The sequence below is a fragment of the Entelurus aequoreus genome, linkage group LG09, assembly GCF_033978785.1.
Source record: "Entelurus aequoreus isolate RoL-2023_Sb linkage group LG09, RoL_Eaeq_v1.1, whole genome shotgun sequence".
NCBI classification, from domain to species: domain Eukaryota; kingdom Metazoa; phylum Chordata; class Actinopteri; order Syngnathiformes; family Syngnathidae; genus Entelurus; species Entelurus aequoreus.
In genome coordinates this window covers 22,599,568-22,617,211 of record NC_084739.1, presented here as the reverse complement: position 1 = coordinate 22,617,211, position 17,644 = coordinate 22,599,568, and the positions used below count along the sequence as shown (strand labels likewise).

At 41.0% G+C, this 17,644-nt stretch overlaps 1 protein-coding gene across 1 annotated transcript in view; it reads left to right on the top strand.

Annotated features, from left to right (window-relative positions):
- wdr27 (WD repeat domain 27) overlaps positions 1 to 17,644 on the top strand; it is an 86,615-nt gene that overhangs the window by 16,634 nt on the left and 52,337 nt on the right. Inside the window, exons 13-19 of the mRNA XM_062058354.1 lie at positions 4,114 to 4,183; positions 10,393 to 10,461; positions 10,541 to 10,644; positions 10,756 to 10,845; positions 11,398 to 11,519; positions 13,265 to 13,398; positions 15,758 to 15,855. Coding sequence (XP_061914338.1) covers positions 4,114 to 4,183; positions 10,393 to 10,461; positions 10,541 to 10,644; positions 10,756 to 10,845; positions 11,398 to 11,519; positions 13,265 to 13,398; positions 15,758 to 15,855 — 687 coding nt within the window. The remainder of the gene's footprint in view (positions 1 to 4,113; positions 4,184 to 10,392; positions 10,462 to 10,540; positions 10,645 to 10,755; positions 10,846 to 11,397; positions 11,520 to 13,264; positions 13,399 to 15,757; positions 15,856 to 17,644) is intronic.

The following is a 17,644-nucleotide window of genomic DNA, read 5'->3' as shown; positions in this document are numbered from 1 at the left end:
TTTATAACAAAAAAAATAATGCAGTACCTCAATGGGACCCAATATAATTGTAGGAGCCTAAATGCTGTTTAAGTTAATTTACATATTTTATGGTAGGTGCTTTATGTTTATTCAGCCAAAATGGGACTATTTACTTGAATTGTATGCTTAGAATAATTATTACATTTGTCTAAATAATTTGATGACGTAACTGTTTAAATTGCATATATGGCGGAAGGATCTGTGTGGTAGGTTGGTTTTTGGACACAAGGTATTATGGGTAATGACAGTCAGTCAGGTGCGGGGGAATTGAGCCACACAGTTTTTTGACCTCAATCTTACTTTTTCTAACTTTTTCTTGCTGTAACAAACTCTGTTTATTTTGCCATTCATTTGTTCCCACATTGTTATTGTGTTACGTTTTTGAATAATTAAGTGACAATAGTAAACGATACAAAACGAAGAGGAGCGTCTGGATATTTGTTTGCTGTCGCCGCAGCAAGCGGAGTAGGAGAAAGTAGAGGAGCGTCAAGCTAAAGGCTTCAATAGGAATCTACAATAATGTTAAAGCCCCTGAAATTAGCCGGATAGGACCCCTTAAAACAGGGGTGTCCGAAATGCAGCTCAGGCGCCATTTGCAGCCCGCAATTCATTATTTTATTGGCCCACAAGGCCACCACACATTCTAAAGACAAAATAAACACATCCCAGATTAGAACATTGCCCAAAAAACCCCACAAAAAAGGTAATTGGTCCAAATCCTCCCACAAATGGGACCTGAAAACCAAAATGGTCGAAAACCTGTGCATCTTACTTTATATGGTCTTTAATGATTGCATGATGAACACATACACATTTCTTGCCTGATATTGTACATTTTTGAGTGTGCTAAAACCCTCAAAAAGGTCTTAGTAGGCAGAATAATTATTATAGAATGATAAAAATATGACATTAAAGTTTAAGATAAAGATTAAATATGACACTAGTTTGCTTTGTACCCATTACACAACGCTATGTGGATGTTTTGTTCAGATGGTTTGGCATCTATTGATTGTTCTACTTGGGTTTTAGTATCTTTAATGTACAACATGTGTCAAATTGTCCCCCACATCCTTTACTTGTTCTGTATGTGGCCCTCGCTGGGAAAAAAGTGGACAGTTTCCTTTGAAAGTCTTCAGCCTACAAAAGAGCACACAGCAAACACTACTGATGACTTCTCTTACTTATAAGAGCCTCTTTTGGTAACCAACATTTGCATATATTGAACTGTTGTTGGAGGGTGATGCAATGGTTTATTTTTATGCTTGCATCTGACATGAGGAAAGTTTTTGAAAAGCTAAACTAGTTTAAGGACTTTTTGGAAATAATGATCTTAAAGGCCTACTGAAATTAATTTTTTTTTATTTAAACGGGGATAGCAGATCTATTCTATGTGTCATACTTGATCATTTCGCGATATTGCCATATTTTTGCTGAAAGGATTTAGTATAGAACAATGACGATAAAGATCGCAACTTTTGGTATCTGATAAAAAAAAGGCTTGCCCCTACCGGAAGTAGCGTGACGTAGTCAATTGAACATATACGCAAAGTTCCCTATTGTTTGCAATGATGGCCGCATGAAGTGAGAGAGATTCGGACCGAGAAAGCGACAATTTCCCCATTAATTTGAGCGAGGATGAAAGATTTGTGGATGAGTAAAGTGCAAGTGAAGGACTAGTGGGGAGTGGAAGCGATTCAGATAGGGAAGATGCTGTGAGAGCCGGGGGGTGACCTGATATTCAGCTGCGAATGACTACAACAGTAAATAAACACAAGACATATATATACTCTATTAGCCACAACACAACCAGGCTTATATTTAATATGCCACAAATTAATCCTGCATAAAAACACCTACGTGTTTGTTATGCTAGCTCCTAGCTCCTATGCTAGCTCCTAGCTCCTAGCTCCATATAAGCCGCCAATCCAATTCAAACACCTGCACAACACACACAATCACTCAGCCCAAAAGACCGTTCACCTAACCCAAGGTTCATAAAGCTTATATATTTAAACAAAGTAACGTACGTGACGCGCACGTACTGGCAAGCGATCAAATGTTTGGAAGCGCAGCTGCTACTCACGGTACCTGATATTCAGCTGGGAATGACTACAACAGTAAATAAACACAAGACATATTTATACTCTATTAGCCACAACACAACCAGGCTTATATTTAATATGCCACAAATTAATCCTGCATAAAAACACCTACGTGTTTGTTATGCTAGCTCCTAGCTCCTCTGCTAACTCCTAGCTCCATAGAACACGCCAATACAATTCAAACACCTGATCAACACACACAATCACTCAGCCCAAAAGACCGTTCACCTAACCCAAGGTTCATAAAGCTTATATATTTAAACAAAGTTACGTACGTGACGCGCACGTACGGTCAAGCGATCAAATGTTTGGAAGCCAAAGCTGCATACTCACGGTAGCACGTCTGCGTCTTTGTCATCCAAATCAAAGTAATCCTGGTAAGAGTCTGTGTTGTCCCAGTTCTCTACAGGCGTCTGTGTATCGAAGTCAAAAGTCCTCCTGGTTAGAGTCTCTGTTATCCGAGTTCTTCGATCTTGACTGCATCTTTCGGGAATATAAACAATGAAACACCGGCTGTGTTGTGTTGCTGCTGACTTCCCTCGCAAAATACGTCCGCTTTGCACCGAGAACTTTCTTCTTTGCTTGCTCAGCTTCTTTCTCCATAATGCAATGAACATAATTGCAACAGATTCACCAACACAGATGTCCAGAATACATCCAGAATGAGATGAAAACAGCTATTTCGTATTGGCTTCAATGTGGAAGCCATACCCGTGTACCCCGGGCTACGTCACGCGCATACGTCATCCTCAGAGGCGTTTCGAACCGGAAGTTTAGCGGCAAATTTAAAATTGCACTTTATAAGTTAACCCGGCCGTATTGGCATGTGTTGCAATGTTAAGATTTCATCATTGATATATAAACTATCAGACTGCGTGGTCGGTAGTAGTGGCTTTCAGTAGGCCTTTAATGTAATATTGTAAAGACACCATAAGAACTAACAAGGAGTAAAATCCCCACATTTCAATTTGTGGTTGAAGTAATTAATGCTTACAGTGAGTGTTTTTTCCCAAGTATCTTGTATGAAATTGTGAAATTATGAAACTCTGCTACTGCCTACTGAGCACTTCTGTCTTTATTACCTCTTGACAGGGAGGTTAAGTTTTGACACAAAATGTGTGTGTGCATGGGGGATGACAAACTTATAAATATTTGTTCAGGATACAATTTCTGGTCTAGGATTTTCTCCTGTATAGTAAAATATTACTTAAAAAAATATTTTCCTTAAATGCTGAGTCGAGGGGACGGTGTAAGGGTGGTTTCTGGGTACTATAACATTATCATTTTAGCATTTACATAGTTGGCATAATCATTACAGGTGCTATGGGAGATACATAAAGTGAAAAAACAAAGAAAGCAAAATAAATGTTTAGAAATACAAATGAGCTTTCTACTGTCGCTTCTTTTTCTGTTTTTTTTTATGTCACAAGCAGGACAAAGTGCTTCTCGTTGAGAAAGTTGATGTGTGCTTTCATGTTGGAGTCACCAAAATTGTCCAATTAGATCATTAAAAATTGGTAGGTTCGTTACAAGCCGCTTTTTTTCATATCTTAAGATTGACAAGGTCGAGACAGGTCTGACTACTCGCTAAATGTAGCAACAAAGTTGCTAAGTAGGCAACACTGATTCCTCCTTCTAAGTCTTTATTTTTACTGGCAGACCACAGTGCATATGAGGTGTGTTAAGCAGCAGAGCTACAATGTCATCTGCTCTATGATATTGTAACAACAAGCTGCATTCTCATAAAGTCCCATGTATGAGAATGTGAGGGTGAACAATTTGCTCCAAACGTGTTTGTGGCAGTTCAAATGTGTTTGTGTCAGGCCGCACGTAAAGGAAACAGTGGTTTGAAATGGTCAAATGTAGGCATATGGAAGTAGAGGTTATGTATAAATGTGGTAACCAATCCAAAGTAGGATATATGTAAAACAAAAAGGATGTTTTTATCTTGCTTTGTGGAACTTTTTAACTCTTGGTTTATTTTTCACAGGTAGTTCAAAAGAACAGCCACTTGTTTTCCACGCAAATATTAAATCATCTGGATACACAAGCTCCCCAAGGTAGAGTAAACCATATGCTTGCAAATTCAAATTGGTTTGTATGGTAGAGATGAAATTTATGGCTCTTTTAAGGGAGCCGGATGTTCTTTTCAAAGAGCTGTTCAAAAGACTGGTTCAATATGCGTGTGTGTGTGTGTGTGTGTGTGTGTGTGTGTGTGTGTGTGTGTGTGTGTGTGTGTGTGTGTGTGTGTGTGTGTGTGTGTGTGTCTTACACAGGGTGTGTGTGACGCGTCTAGTGCGGTAGAAGTAGAGAGATGTCTGTAGATGGTGCATGTTGCATGTTGCATGTTGCTTTCTGCTTGTTACTCTCTGCTTACAGATACCGCCGCCAGCTATCCCCCCTCGGGGGGTGAAAAGAGGAGCCGAGTGCGTAAGTCTCCTCCTGTTGGTACAAAGCCTCTCCACCACCAAGACTCCTTCAGTGCCTCCTCGTGGCCACACACGGATAAGGGTTTTTGCAGACCCCGAACTAAACTGAAGGGGATCTCGGAGCAGCAGTGGGCCCCAGAGACGTGGCGTATAGGCCCACCATTGTGTGGAACACGCCCTGACGCCCGTCAACCCTGCCCCAACTATGGGTAAATAGCCCCATTGCCTTGTGGGTCAGCTTATTTAGGCAAAGGCTAAGGGAGCACACCCTGACAGAAAAGCAATGTGCTGGCGGTGCGCAATAGGCGGGCCTTGAAAGATTAAGGACCCGGCAACGTCCTGCAGTCATGATAGGGGGCTGGTCGTCATGGGCTTACCCACGCCACCGGGTTTACCTCATTGTGGTGAAGATAGTGCTACTGGAGAAAGCGCTCCTCCTTTGGCACTTAAATATCTCCTTGCGCAGGTACCCACTTCTGACCATGGTGAACAGTACCTGGACTAACATCTGGTTGAAGTCTGACGGCGATGGGGTTTCTGGCAATGGGAGCAGGTTTGAATGGACTGGAAGCTCTTGGCTAGAACCCTGCACGGCAGCAGCACAGGGTATAGGTCGCTAACAGCTCGGTTGAGTGGAAGCTGTTTTCGGCAGACCCCTGTGTGTTTGAGCAGCCTTATTTAGGGACGGCACTGCTCACCTCAATTGAGGACGGGCCTAGAAAAGGTGGCCTAAAAATTGCCCACTCAATCTCGCCTGGATAGGATACCGCACCTGTCGGGCCATTCCATACCTGCGGTCGAAAAAAAAAAAAAAATCATGCAACTTGAAACTGGCAACATGGAATGTAAGGACTCTCCTGGACTCGTACGGCAGATCTGACAGACCTCACAGAAGAACTGCCTTGGTTGCTGAAGAGCTGAATCGCTACAACATTGACATTGCAGCCCTGAGTGAGACCAGGATCCTGGATGAAGGCTCTCTAACTGAGGAAGGTATGGGCTACACATTCTTCTGAAAAGGCTACCCCTCAGGAGGACAACATCTGCATGGTGTAGGACTGGCCATCAAAAACACACTGCTGCCAAGACTCACTGAAACACCTGTCGGCATTAGTGAAAGACTAATGACCCTCCGTATCCCCCTGGTCAGGAATCGCTACGCCACACTTCTCAATGCTTATGCACCGACCCTGCCATCTGACAGTGAGGTCAAGGATTCCTTCTACCAGTCACTTGATGAGGCTCTCTGCCGGATCCCCAAGAATGACAAGATTTTCTTGCTTGGGGATTTTAATGCCCGAGTGGGACAGAACAGCAGGATATGGAGTGGAGTACTTGGCAGACATGGGGTTGGTCAGGTTAACTCAAATGGGACGAGACTGCTTACTCTCTGCTCAGAGCATAACCTGACCATAACCAACACCATCTTCCAGCAGATGGCTAAATATAAGACTTCATGGATGCACCCCTGTTCTAAACAGGGGCACCTGATAGATTATATCATAGTGAGGCGTAGTGACATCAAAGACGTCCTCATCACCCGTGCCATGAGAGGTGCAGAGTGCTGGACAGATCATCATTTGATTATGACCAATGTCCACATGCAAGTGCGCCCTCCCTTGAGACGGCGAGGACCCAAAAGGAAGAAGCTAGACTGCGCCCGCCTGGAAAACCCTGATCCAAGAAATGACTTTCGCTGCTCCCTCGCTGAGAAACTTGGGGCGGTGGAGTCTTCCTTGAACTCTTCTGAGAACTCTATTGACTAGAACTGGACCTCTATCAGCTCGGCTCTCTATGAGGCAGCAGCCCAAACAATTGGCTTCAAGAGCAAGAACCACCAAGACTGGTTTGATGACAACTCGGACACCATCCATGTCCTGTTGAAGGATATGCACAAAGCACACAGGGCAACCCTAGAGAACCCTTCATCCAGTAGCGCCAGGCAGAAATGGCAGAGAGCTCGAGGAGAAGTGCAAAGGGCTGTTAGGAGGATGCAGAATGAGTGGTGGAGAAAAAAGGCACATGAAATCCAAACCTTTGCCGATAAAAATGACATGCATAACTTTTACAATGCTGTCAAGAAGACCTACGGCCCAACAAACCGCTGCATCACTCCCCTGAAAACAGAAGACGGCCTGTCAACCTTGAAGGACCAACCTAGCATCCTGCTGAGATGGGCGGAACACTTTAGCACCCTGTTGAATCAGGAATCTGATGCAGACCCCACTGTTCTGGATGAACTGCCTACACTTCCCGTCATGCACAATTTGGACAAGCCCCCAACCTTCCTGGAGGTCCGATCAGCTACCCGCTCCCTCAAAAACAACAAATCCCACGGTAATGACAACATCCCGGCTGAACTACTGAAGCAAGGAGGATACTTCTGCACAAGAACATTGCACCAGTACATCACAAAGATCTGGGCTGAAGAGAACGTCCCACAACAATGGAGAGACGCCAATGTTGTCACTATTTACAAGAACAAGGGTGACAAGGCTGTCTGTGGCAACAGTAGGGGCATTTCACTCCTTGCTGTTGCCGGTAAAGTTCTGGCAAAAGTGATGCTCCAGAGGCTGATTAATAACATCACGGAGTCGATACTGCCTGAATCACAGTGCGGGTTTAGAAAGAATAGGAGCACAGTGGATATGATTTTCACAGCTAGACAGCTGCAGGAAAAATGTAGGGAACAACATCAGGACCTATTCATGGCCTTTGTCGACCTCTCCAAAGCCTTCGACACTGTTCAGAGAGAACTTCTATGGGAAGTCCTCCTCAAGTTTGGCTGTCCCATTAAGTTTGTTAACATCCTCCGTCAGTTTCATGATGGAATGACTGCTCGAGTGACCATAGGAGGTCAAGAGTCTGCCCCCTTCCCTGTACATACAGGAGTAAGGCAGGAGTGTGTACTAGCACCAGTGCTTTTTAACATCTTCTTGCTATGTGTTACCAAGCTTCTCCACAAAGAGATTGAGGACAGCAGCGGTGTGACAGTGGACTTTCGTCGAGATGGCAACCTGTTTAATATCAGGAGGCTTCAGGCTACCACCAAGCTGCAGAGGGAGAGAATTGTTGAGATGCAGTACGCAGATGACTGTGTTCTTGTATCTCACAGCCCACAAGACCTCCAGTCTGTTCTTGCGGCTGCGGTGAGAGCATACAGCAGGATGGGACTGACCGTCAACACCAGCAAGACGGAAGTAGTTTGCCAGTGGAGCTCCAACAAGCCATCTACATCACCTGTCTTCACTGTTTCTGGAGAACAAATACCAATCGTTCCATCCTTCAGATACCTGGGAAGCATTCTTTCTGATGACAACACTGTCGATAGTGAGGTCCAGAACAGGATCAAGCAGGCAGCGGCAGCTTTTGGGAGACTCAGGCGTCGGGTCTTCCAAAACAAGAACCTCCATCTCCACACAAAGGTCTCTGTCTATCAAGCTATCTGCCTCACTACCCTCCTCTACAGCTGTGAAGCCTGTGTAACCTACAGCCGTCACATGAAGGCCCTAGAGCAGTTCCACATACGCTGCCTTCAGCGCATCCTGGGGATCACATGGCGTGATCGTGTGCCCCACTCTGAAATACTCTCAAAAACCAACTGCAGGAGTATTGAGGCCATGATCACCCTGCACCAACTACGATGGCTGGGCCACGTAGTAAGGATGCCCTCAGACCGCCTGCCTCGCAAAGTGTTGTACGGCCAGCTACACCATGGTCGTCGCTCTGCTGGAGGGCAGAAGAAACGATATAAAGACCAGCTGAAGACTGCACTAAGGAAGTGTAAAATCAGACCTGAGGCCCTGGAGGGTGTGGCTGCTGATCGTAACACCTGGCGTCAGCTGTGCCAGGATGGCACCCGCCTGCTGGAGGAGGATAGGACAGCCAAGAGACAGGAGAGAAGACTCAGGAGGAATACACCTACGATTGCCGTTTCCACCACCACCACCACATTTACATGCCCTACCTGCAGTAGGGTTTGTTTATCCAGGATAGGGCTATTCAGCCACCAACGAACTCACCGATAGAAGTGGATGTCGTCATCGGACTCGATGGACAACCATAAGCAAGTGTGTGTGTGTGTGTGTGTGTGTGTGTGTGTCTGTGTGTGTGTGTGTGTGTGTGTGTGTGTGTGTGTGTGTGTGTGTGTGTGTGTGTGTGTGTGTGTGTGTGTGTGTGTGTGTGTGTGTGTGTGTGTATATATATATATATATATATATATATATATATATATATATATAAAATATATATATATATATATATTATACATATATATGTCTTAATTAGATTATCCAAAATATAGTGCTCGATACCGTGGTAGAGCGTAATATATGTATGTGTGGGAAAAAATCACAAGACTACTTAATCTCTACAGGCCTGTTTCATGAGGTGTTCCCTCAATCATCAGGAGATTTTAAATAATTTAAATCTCCTGATGATTGAGGGAACCCCTCATGAAACAGGCCTGTAGAGATGAAGTAGTCTTGTGATTTTTTCCCACACACATATATATATATATATATATATATATATATATATATATATATATATATATATATATATATATATATATATATATATATATATATATATATATATATATATATATATATATATATATATAAATATATAAATACATACATACATACAGTATGTATATCAAGGAAACAATGAGTGGTAGCAGTTTTTAGATAATATGTGGATCAAAATTATTCAAATTTACACCAATATTACTCTTAATGTAATTTTCCCTCACCTATAAAAGTAGCACGAGTGCATTTTACACAATACAGGAATAAAATACCCAATTAATAAGTAAGAATAAAATGCATATACATATATAAAGTATACATACAATGAAAGTAATAATTAGCACATAATAAAAATGTGAATACAAACACTTTTCATTACTGCCCTTTCCTTTTTTTTGTTGGTGTGCAAAATCTTTGCTCTGTGTGCAATATGGGTGTCAGGATAGTGTTTTTTTGTTATTGTGTTTTTAAATTATTTATACATAGTGCAATCGTTTAGTGTCCACTACGTATATACTGTATGTGCGTAGGTGGAAATGGTGACTTTACTATTCATTACTAATTTTTCATTGTTTTCATTGGACTGGACAACTGGACAATCATGCATTACATACTATACATTACCTTTTGCACTATATTAATTTATATTATTATGTGTTGTCAACCTTGTACTTTTTTATGTCATTGCCTGAAATAAATAAATGATAAAAAATGAAAAAAAAAGGAAAAATTACGTTTTACTTACGTTGCTGTATATAATGTATATTATATAAAATCTTCACTGCAACCACAGAAATGCCCCATTGTGCGATAAATAAAGTCTGTCCTATCTACTAATTTACTTATCCACATCAGAACATTGAATCAGAAAAGGGAATCCAGATCCCAAATGAACATCTCGCAACTGCAAATCAGTTTTCATCGTTCACTTAAAAGAGATGTGTAAAAGGCTCGATTCATTCGCGAACATCACATCTCTATTACATAGCCTGTTTATTATAGCTCATGGCACGTTGCCACTACTTCTGCAGCAGAATAGTAACTCTGAAGTCTATTCAACAACCGCAAGACTACAATGACAATGAGTTCTAATTCATGAGAACTTAGTGTTTTAGAAGTATTCCAAACAACCTCCTTCATTGTGAAAGGCTAAAGCCTCACAGTCTGGTTTGAAGTCACCACAAAGCTCATGTCTTAACTCTCATATGGTCGACAGATCTCAAATGTTCTCTTTCCTAAATAAAAACAATTGATTTACATGTCAAATTGTAAGTTTAATTAATAGTATTTTGCCTGTGTTTATTACAGAAAGCTTATGTTTATACCCAAAACAAATGCTCAGAAAAAGCAGTCCTTTGTCAAGACCAAGAATAAAAAGTAAGCGTTTTATTTGTATTATCTTTTACAAAATGTATAAATAATTCCTTTGTATTTTAATCCTTTCATTTTCAATTAGGGGTTTACTCCTAAAAGATTACCCAGAGGACACTGCAGCTCCTACAGTTCGCCGTGTACACCTGAGTGTTACCAACAAACCAGCGTACTGCTTCCAGTATTCAGGTGAGCATTATGTAATACTGACAGTAAGTTGTCTTACTTTTTACACACTATGTATGCTTTTGAAGTTTTTTTTGTGATTAATAATTAACAAATGTCTTGTATATCCCCAAGGTGATGGAAAGCAAATCTTGTGTGGTCTCGGTGACAACTCTGTGTTATTGTACAAGTCTTCTCTTACTGGCAATCCAGCTGTGTATACAGGTACACGAGCATGCACTTATCACCCACACATGACATAACCTTTTTATAATGCGCCTTTACTAAATCTTTATTTCATTTTAGATATAGAATCTTTTTCTTTATTGGGTCACAAATAAGTCACACATTCCAGTCAAGTTCAAAGCGCATCAATTTCCCAAGTTGTAACACTTTTAATAGACAAGGAAGAATTTGATTTGTACCTTAGATTTAAAACAAAACAAAACAAAGATTATTTGTGCAACTCTGAATAGCACACTTTGAAATGGATATTTGGCTTCAGATGAAACGCCTGACTCATTCCTGACTCAAAACTGTAGATAAAGACTTTTACCGCAGATGCTTGGTGTTGTTAAAATGTGATACAGGTGCATTCCATTTGATACCGAATATACCAAAAGGGGGCAGCAGAGATACAAGGACCAACGTAAAGGAGACTGAGGGATGCTGTCATCCTCACTTTTTGCCCACATCTCAGAGCAGTTCCATAAAAGTAAATGTTGCAACCACACATTTAGTTTCCAGGTAATTATGAAAGGCTCTCTTTGTGTGCAGGACACGACAAGCCGGTGAGTAGTGTTAGCTGGAGCCTCAACAGACACTGCTGGTTAAGTGCATCACATGACCAGTCTTTGCGACTCTGGACTCACGATATCTCAGAGCCTGCTGTTATCATGGTAAATATGTCATTAGCATCATCGTATATACTCTGAAATGACCGCTCACCTGCTGCTGTTATGAAAGTCATCACTCATGATGTCAAATGCTCATCCATCCATCCATTTTCTACCGCTTGTCCCTTATGGGGTCGCGGGGGGTGCTGGAGCCTATCACAGCTGCACATGGGCAGAAGGCGGGGTACACCCTGGACAAGTCGCCGCCTCATCGCATGGCCAACACAGATAGACAACATTCACACTCACATCTAAAGTTAAATATAACATAGCTGTAGACAAAAAATGGCTAATTTAGTTGTATACATAGTGGAAAAGACTCGTCAAACAGTGATGACACGGCAGATAAATGACAATAAAAATACATGCCCAGTGTTTTCTCAAACAGAAGCTATCATGGGTATGTTAAAATTTAGAGATTGAATTTCAATGATTTTAAATTAAGCATTGATGACAAATTACCGCCCACAAAATGGTGCACACTGATGGTCAGAAAGCGTTTTGAAGATGGTCTGTAAAACATAAATCATGCAACATTTTGACATCAAAGAACCATCATTACATGTAATGTATACCACAAAGAAGTGTGTTAAATGTAGAAAAAAAATCATAATATGACCCCTTCATGTCGCCGGGAGAATACGCAGAGGGCAAGATTTGGCTGGGATCACCTATATTTAAGGGTTGCTCCACCCAAAAATGTGCATATTGGATGAAGTCGCATAGTGCCACACTACCCTCAGAGTATATTCTGACTTTTTGGTCTTTTGAGGTAAATCTTTGCTCTATTTTTGGCCATATCTCTGGTTGTGTTGCTCCGAATGGAATTGTTTTTTTCTAAGAAGATTTTTTTTCATGTTTAATTTTAATATTTTCATTTCAGATACATTTTTATATAGCACCGATACACTCAACAAATTCTATAGTCATGGAGTAGCTGAGGAACGAAAAAGTCCTCTGAAAGTTTAAAATGCATAAAACATGTTTGGATTCATATTTTTCCTACTTTTTTGCTAAAATTTAACCCAACTATGCTGCACTGCAAATGTTTTAATCTGCCACATCAAAAAATAAAATAATAAAAAGAAAAAACATTGTTTTATGACCAATCTTATTAATATTTAGGCCCAATCTTTACCCCAATAAAGCAGTACAGTCCTTTAACATTTACTATACGGATGATAACTCATTTTATGCAAATCTTTCATAATATAAAAAAACTGACAATTAGATCAAAGGGGCATTGAAAATGGTAAATGGGTTATACTTGTATAGCGCTCTTCTACCTTCAAGGTACTCAAAGCGCTTTGACACTATTTCCACATTCACCCATTCACACACACATTCACACACAGAAAAGGGATTCAATTTAAAAAAAACATAACATGATTGCTGTTTTTATTTAGGCCTGAGATTAAATGAGAGAAAGTATGAACAAATATGAATCCAAACATGTTTTTTACACTCTAAACTCCCTGATGACTTTTTCGTCCTGTAGCTACTCTACGTCTATAAAATTAAGTAATCTCCAAAGGGTTAAGTCGAGAGGGAGAATGCCGCACAGCCACAATCGGTGCAGTTGTGCAGCTTTTTTCATTGAAGCACATGGAAGAATTTTTTAAAAGTCATTATTGCACTGTTGAAATTGCAGTTAAAGACATTTAAAATGACTGTGTTGTATCTGTATAGACTATTGACTGGTTTATTTTGAGATGATCATTTGGTCTCATATTTCTGTTTTCTTTCAGGGGAAACAAATGTTCTCTAAACCTATCAAGGGTGCCCAGTTTTATTACCTTGACAAGTTTTTGCTTCTGGCATCTGGAGATTCACTGCACTTGTATTTGTACCATGTGGATGTCACACACGATGATATCAAAAGGTACTGGTATTGAATTTGCCTTTTGATCTGCTGCCTTAATCAGTGGTGTGCAACCTGCAGGCCATTTGCGGGCCACAATTTATTAATTCATTAGGATAAGGCGTATTCTAAACACAAAGTGTAACAAATCCAAACTATTTTATATGTTTTCTATAACATAGAGCTGAGTTAAATACACATCATTTCACTATGTAGCACATTTTTACTGATATTTCATCGGTATTAGAAGTGAATTATTACTAACCAAATACAGGTAATTGCCCCAGTTAAAGGCCTACTGAAATGAATTTTTTTATTCAAACGGGGATAGCAAATCCATTCTATATGTCATACTTGATCATTTCGCGATATTGCCATATTTTTGCTGAAAGGATTTAGTAGAGAACAATGACGATAAAGATCACAACTTTTGGTATCTGATTAAAAAAAGCCTTGCCTCTACCGGAAGTAGCGTGACGTAGTCAATTGAAAGGCTCCTTACATTTTCCTATTGTTTTCAACGCAGCTAGAGCGATTCGGACCGAGAAAGCGACGATTACCCCATTAATTTGAGCGAGGATGAAAGATTCGTGGATGAGGAACGTTCGAGTGAAGTACTAGATAGAATGCAGAGCAAGACATATCTTTTTTCGCTCTGACCATAACTTAGGTACAAGCTGGCTCATTGGATTCCACACTCTCTCCTTTTTCTATTGTGGATCACGGATTTGTATTTTAAACCACCTCGGATACTATATCCTCTTGAAAATGAGAGTCGAGAACGCGAAATGGACATTCACAGTGACTTTTATCTCCACGACAATACATCGACGAAACATTTTAGCTACGGAGCTAATGTGATAGCATCGTGCTTAACTGCATATAGAAACAAAATAAATAAATCCCTGACTGGAAGGATAGACAGAAGATCAACAATACTATTAAACCAGGGACATGTAAATACACGGTTAATGCTTTCCAGCCTGGCGAAGGTTAACAATGCTGTTGCTAACGACGCCATTGAAGCTAACTTAGCAACCGGACATCACAGAGCTATGCTAAAAACATTAGCTATCAACCTACGCCAGCCAGCCCTCATCTGCTCATCAACACCCGTGCTCACCTGCGTTCCAGCGATCGACGGTGCGACGAAGAACTTCACCCGATCACAGATGCGGTCGGCGAGACGGAGGAAGTTAAGGTGAGTTCGGCGGCTAAGGCGTCTGCTATCCATCTCTGTCTTCCTGGTTGTGTTGCTGTAGTCTGCCGCTAATACACTGATCCCACCTACAACTTTCTATTTTGCAGTCTCCATTGTTCATTAAACAAATTGCAAAAGATTCACCAACACAGATGTCCAGAATACTGTGGAATTTTGAAATAAACAGAGCTTTTTTGTATTGGATTCAATGGAGTACCAATACTTCCGCATCAACTGATTCCGTCACGCGCATACGTCATCATATCTAGACGTTTTCAACAGGAAGTGTGGCCGGAAATTTAAAATTGCAATTTATAAGTTAACCCGGCCGTATTGGCATGTGTTGCAATGTTATCCTATCAGACTGCGTGGTCGGTAGTAGTGGGTTTCAGTAGGCCTTTAAGGTCTCTATATTAACAATAGGACAGCATCATTGCATTATTACAAATGTGCTATGGTAATCCTGAATCACTTGCATTGGTAATCATATTACCATCTTTAAAGATTAAAGTATCAATGATTGTCACACACACACTAGATGTGGTGAAATTTGTCCTCTGCATTTGACCCATCCCCTTGGGGAGCAGTGGGCAGCAGCGGCGCCGCGCCCGGGAATCATTTTGGTGATTTAACCCCCAACTCCATCTGGGACAGTTCTCTGCTAACATTGTTGCGGCGCTTCTTAAACCTTCTCCTCCTCAAGAAAACATCCAGTCAATGTACAGTAGATTCCTTTACATGTTGTCAACTGTATATAATGCAGTGTAAAACAAATGTTTTCCTACTGTTGCTTTTGGAACATACATTTTACTAATAATAATAATAATAATGGATTAGATTTATATAGCGCTTTTCTAGACACTCAAAGCGCTTCACAGAGAAGTGAGAACCCATCATTCATATTTACAACTCATTCATTCATCATTCATTCTCCGGTGTGAGCGGCACCGGGGGCAAGGGTGAAGTGTCCTGCCCAAGGACACAACGGCAGCGATTTTGGATGGTAAGAGGCGGGGAGCGAACCTGCAACCCTCAGGTTTCTGGCACGGTTGCTCTACCCACTACGCCATACCGATACTGTATCTAACTTAACAATAACCATACTTTGACTTGTATTTATTAGAGAGAAAAAAGTAATTGATTCAAGATCGGCTTCATCGTGCTTTGTTTCTTTTTTAGATATGAGCATCGTAGTTTTGTCAAATTGGCAAGATGCTTTTCAACATCCTCTGGAGCAGATATTACAGATTTGTCTGCCATCAATGATTTCTTCTCCTGTATCCTTTTATTGGCTGTTGTTTTTGTGCAAAATCAAGTGTTTTGGTGAACGGATTAAATACTATGTCCGTTCAACCGCTGCTTCTGAAGCTTGCATTGCTGGTTTTGCATGTAAATGTCTGCATTTTAAGTGTACCTAATAATGTATCTACCAAACTATATACAAGGGTGATGTCCTGTCTTGTGTGCTCTCCCCAGCATCCACAAAGTACAAACCCCGTTTCCATATGAGTTGGGAAATTGTGTTAGATGTAAATATAAACGGAATACAATGATTTGCAAATCCTTTTCAACCCATATTCAATTGAATGCACTACAAAGACAAGATATTTGATGTTCAAACTCATAAACTTTAATTTTTTTTTGCAAATAATAATCAACTTAGAATTTCATGGCTGCAACACGTGCCAAAGTAGTTGGGAAAGGGCATGTTCACCACTGTGTTACATGGCCTTACCTTTTAACAACACTCAGTAAACGTTTGGGAACTGAGAAGACAATTTTTTTAAGCTTCTCAGGTGGAATTCTTTCCCATTCTTGCTTGATGTACAGCTTAAGTTGTTCAACAGTCCGGGGGCTCCGTTGTGGTATTTTAGTCTTCATAATGTGCCACACATTTTTAATGGGAGACAAGTCTGGACTACAAGCAGGCCAGTCTACTACCCGCACTCTTTTACTATGAAGCCACGTTGATGTAACACGTGGCTTGGCATTGTCTTGCTGAAATAAGCTGGGGCGTTCATGGTAACGTTGCTTGGATGGCAACATATGTTGCTCCAAAACCTGTATGTACCTTTCAGCATTAATGGTGCCTTCACAGATGTGTAAGTTACCCATGTCTTGGGCACTAATACACCCCCATACCATCACAGATGCTGGCTTTTCAACTTTGCGCCTAAAACAATCCGGATGGTTCTTTTCCTCATTGGTCCGGAGGACACGACGTCCACAGTTTCCAAAAACAATTTGAAATGTGGACTCGTCAGACCACAGAACACATGTCCACTTTGTATCAGTCCATCTTAGATGAGCTCAGGCCCAGCGAAGCCGACGGCATTTCTGGGTGTTGTTGATAAACGGTTTTCGCCTTGCATAGGAGAGTTTTAACTTGCACTTACAGATGTAGCGACCAACTGTAGTTACTGACAGTGGGTTTCTGAAGTGTTCCTGAGCCCATGTGGTGATATCCTTTACACACTGATGTCGCTTGTTGATGCAGTACAGCCTGAGGGATCGAAGGTCACGGGCTTAGCTGCTTACGTGCAGTGATTTCTCCAGATTCTCTGAACCCTTTGATGATATTACGGACCGTAGATGGTGAAATCCCTAAATTCCTTGCAATAGCTGGTTGAGAAAGGTTTTTCTTAAACTGTTCAACAATTTGCTCACGCCTTTGTTGACAAAGTGGTGACCCTCACCCCATCCTTGTTTGTGAATGACTGAGCATTTCATGGAATCTACTTTTATACCCAATCATGGCACCCACCTGTTCCCAATTTGCCTGTTCACTTGTGGGATGTTCCAAATAAGTGTTTGATGAGCATTCCTCAACTTTATCAATATTTATTGCCACCTTTCCCAACTTCTTTGTCACGTGTTGCTGGCATCAAATTCTAAAGTTAATGATTATTTGCAAAAAAAAAAAGTTTATCAGTTTGAACATCAAATATGTTGTCTGTAGCATATTCAACTGAATATGGGTTGAAAATGATTTGCAAATCATTGTATTCCGTTTATATTTACATCTAACACAATTTCCCAACTCATACGGAAACGGGGTTTGTACAT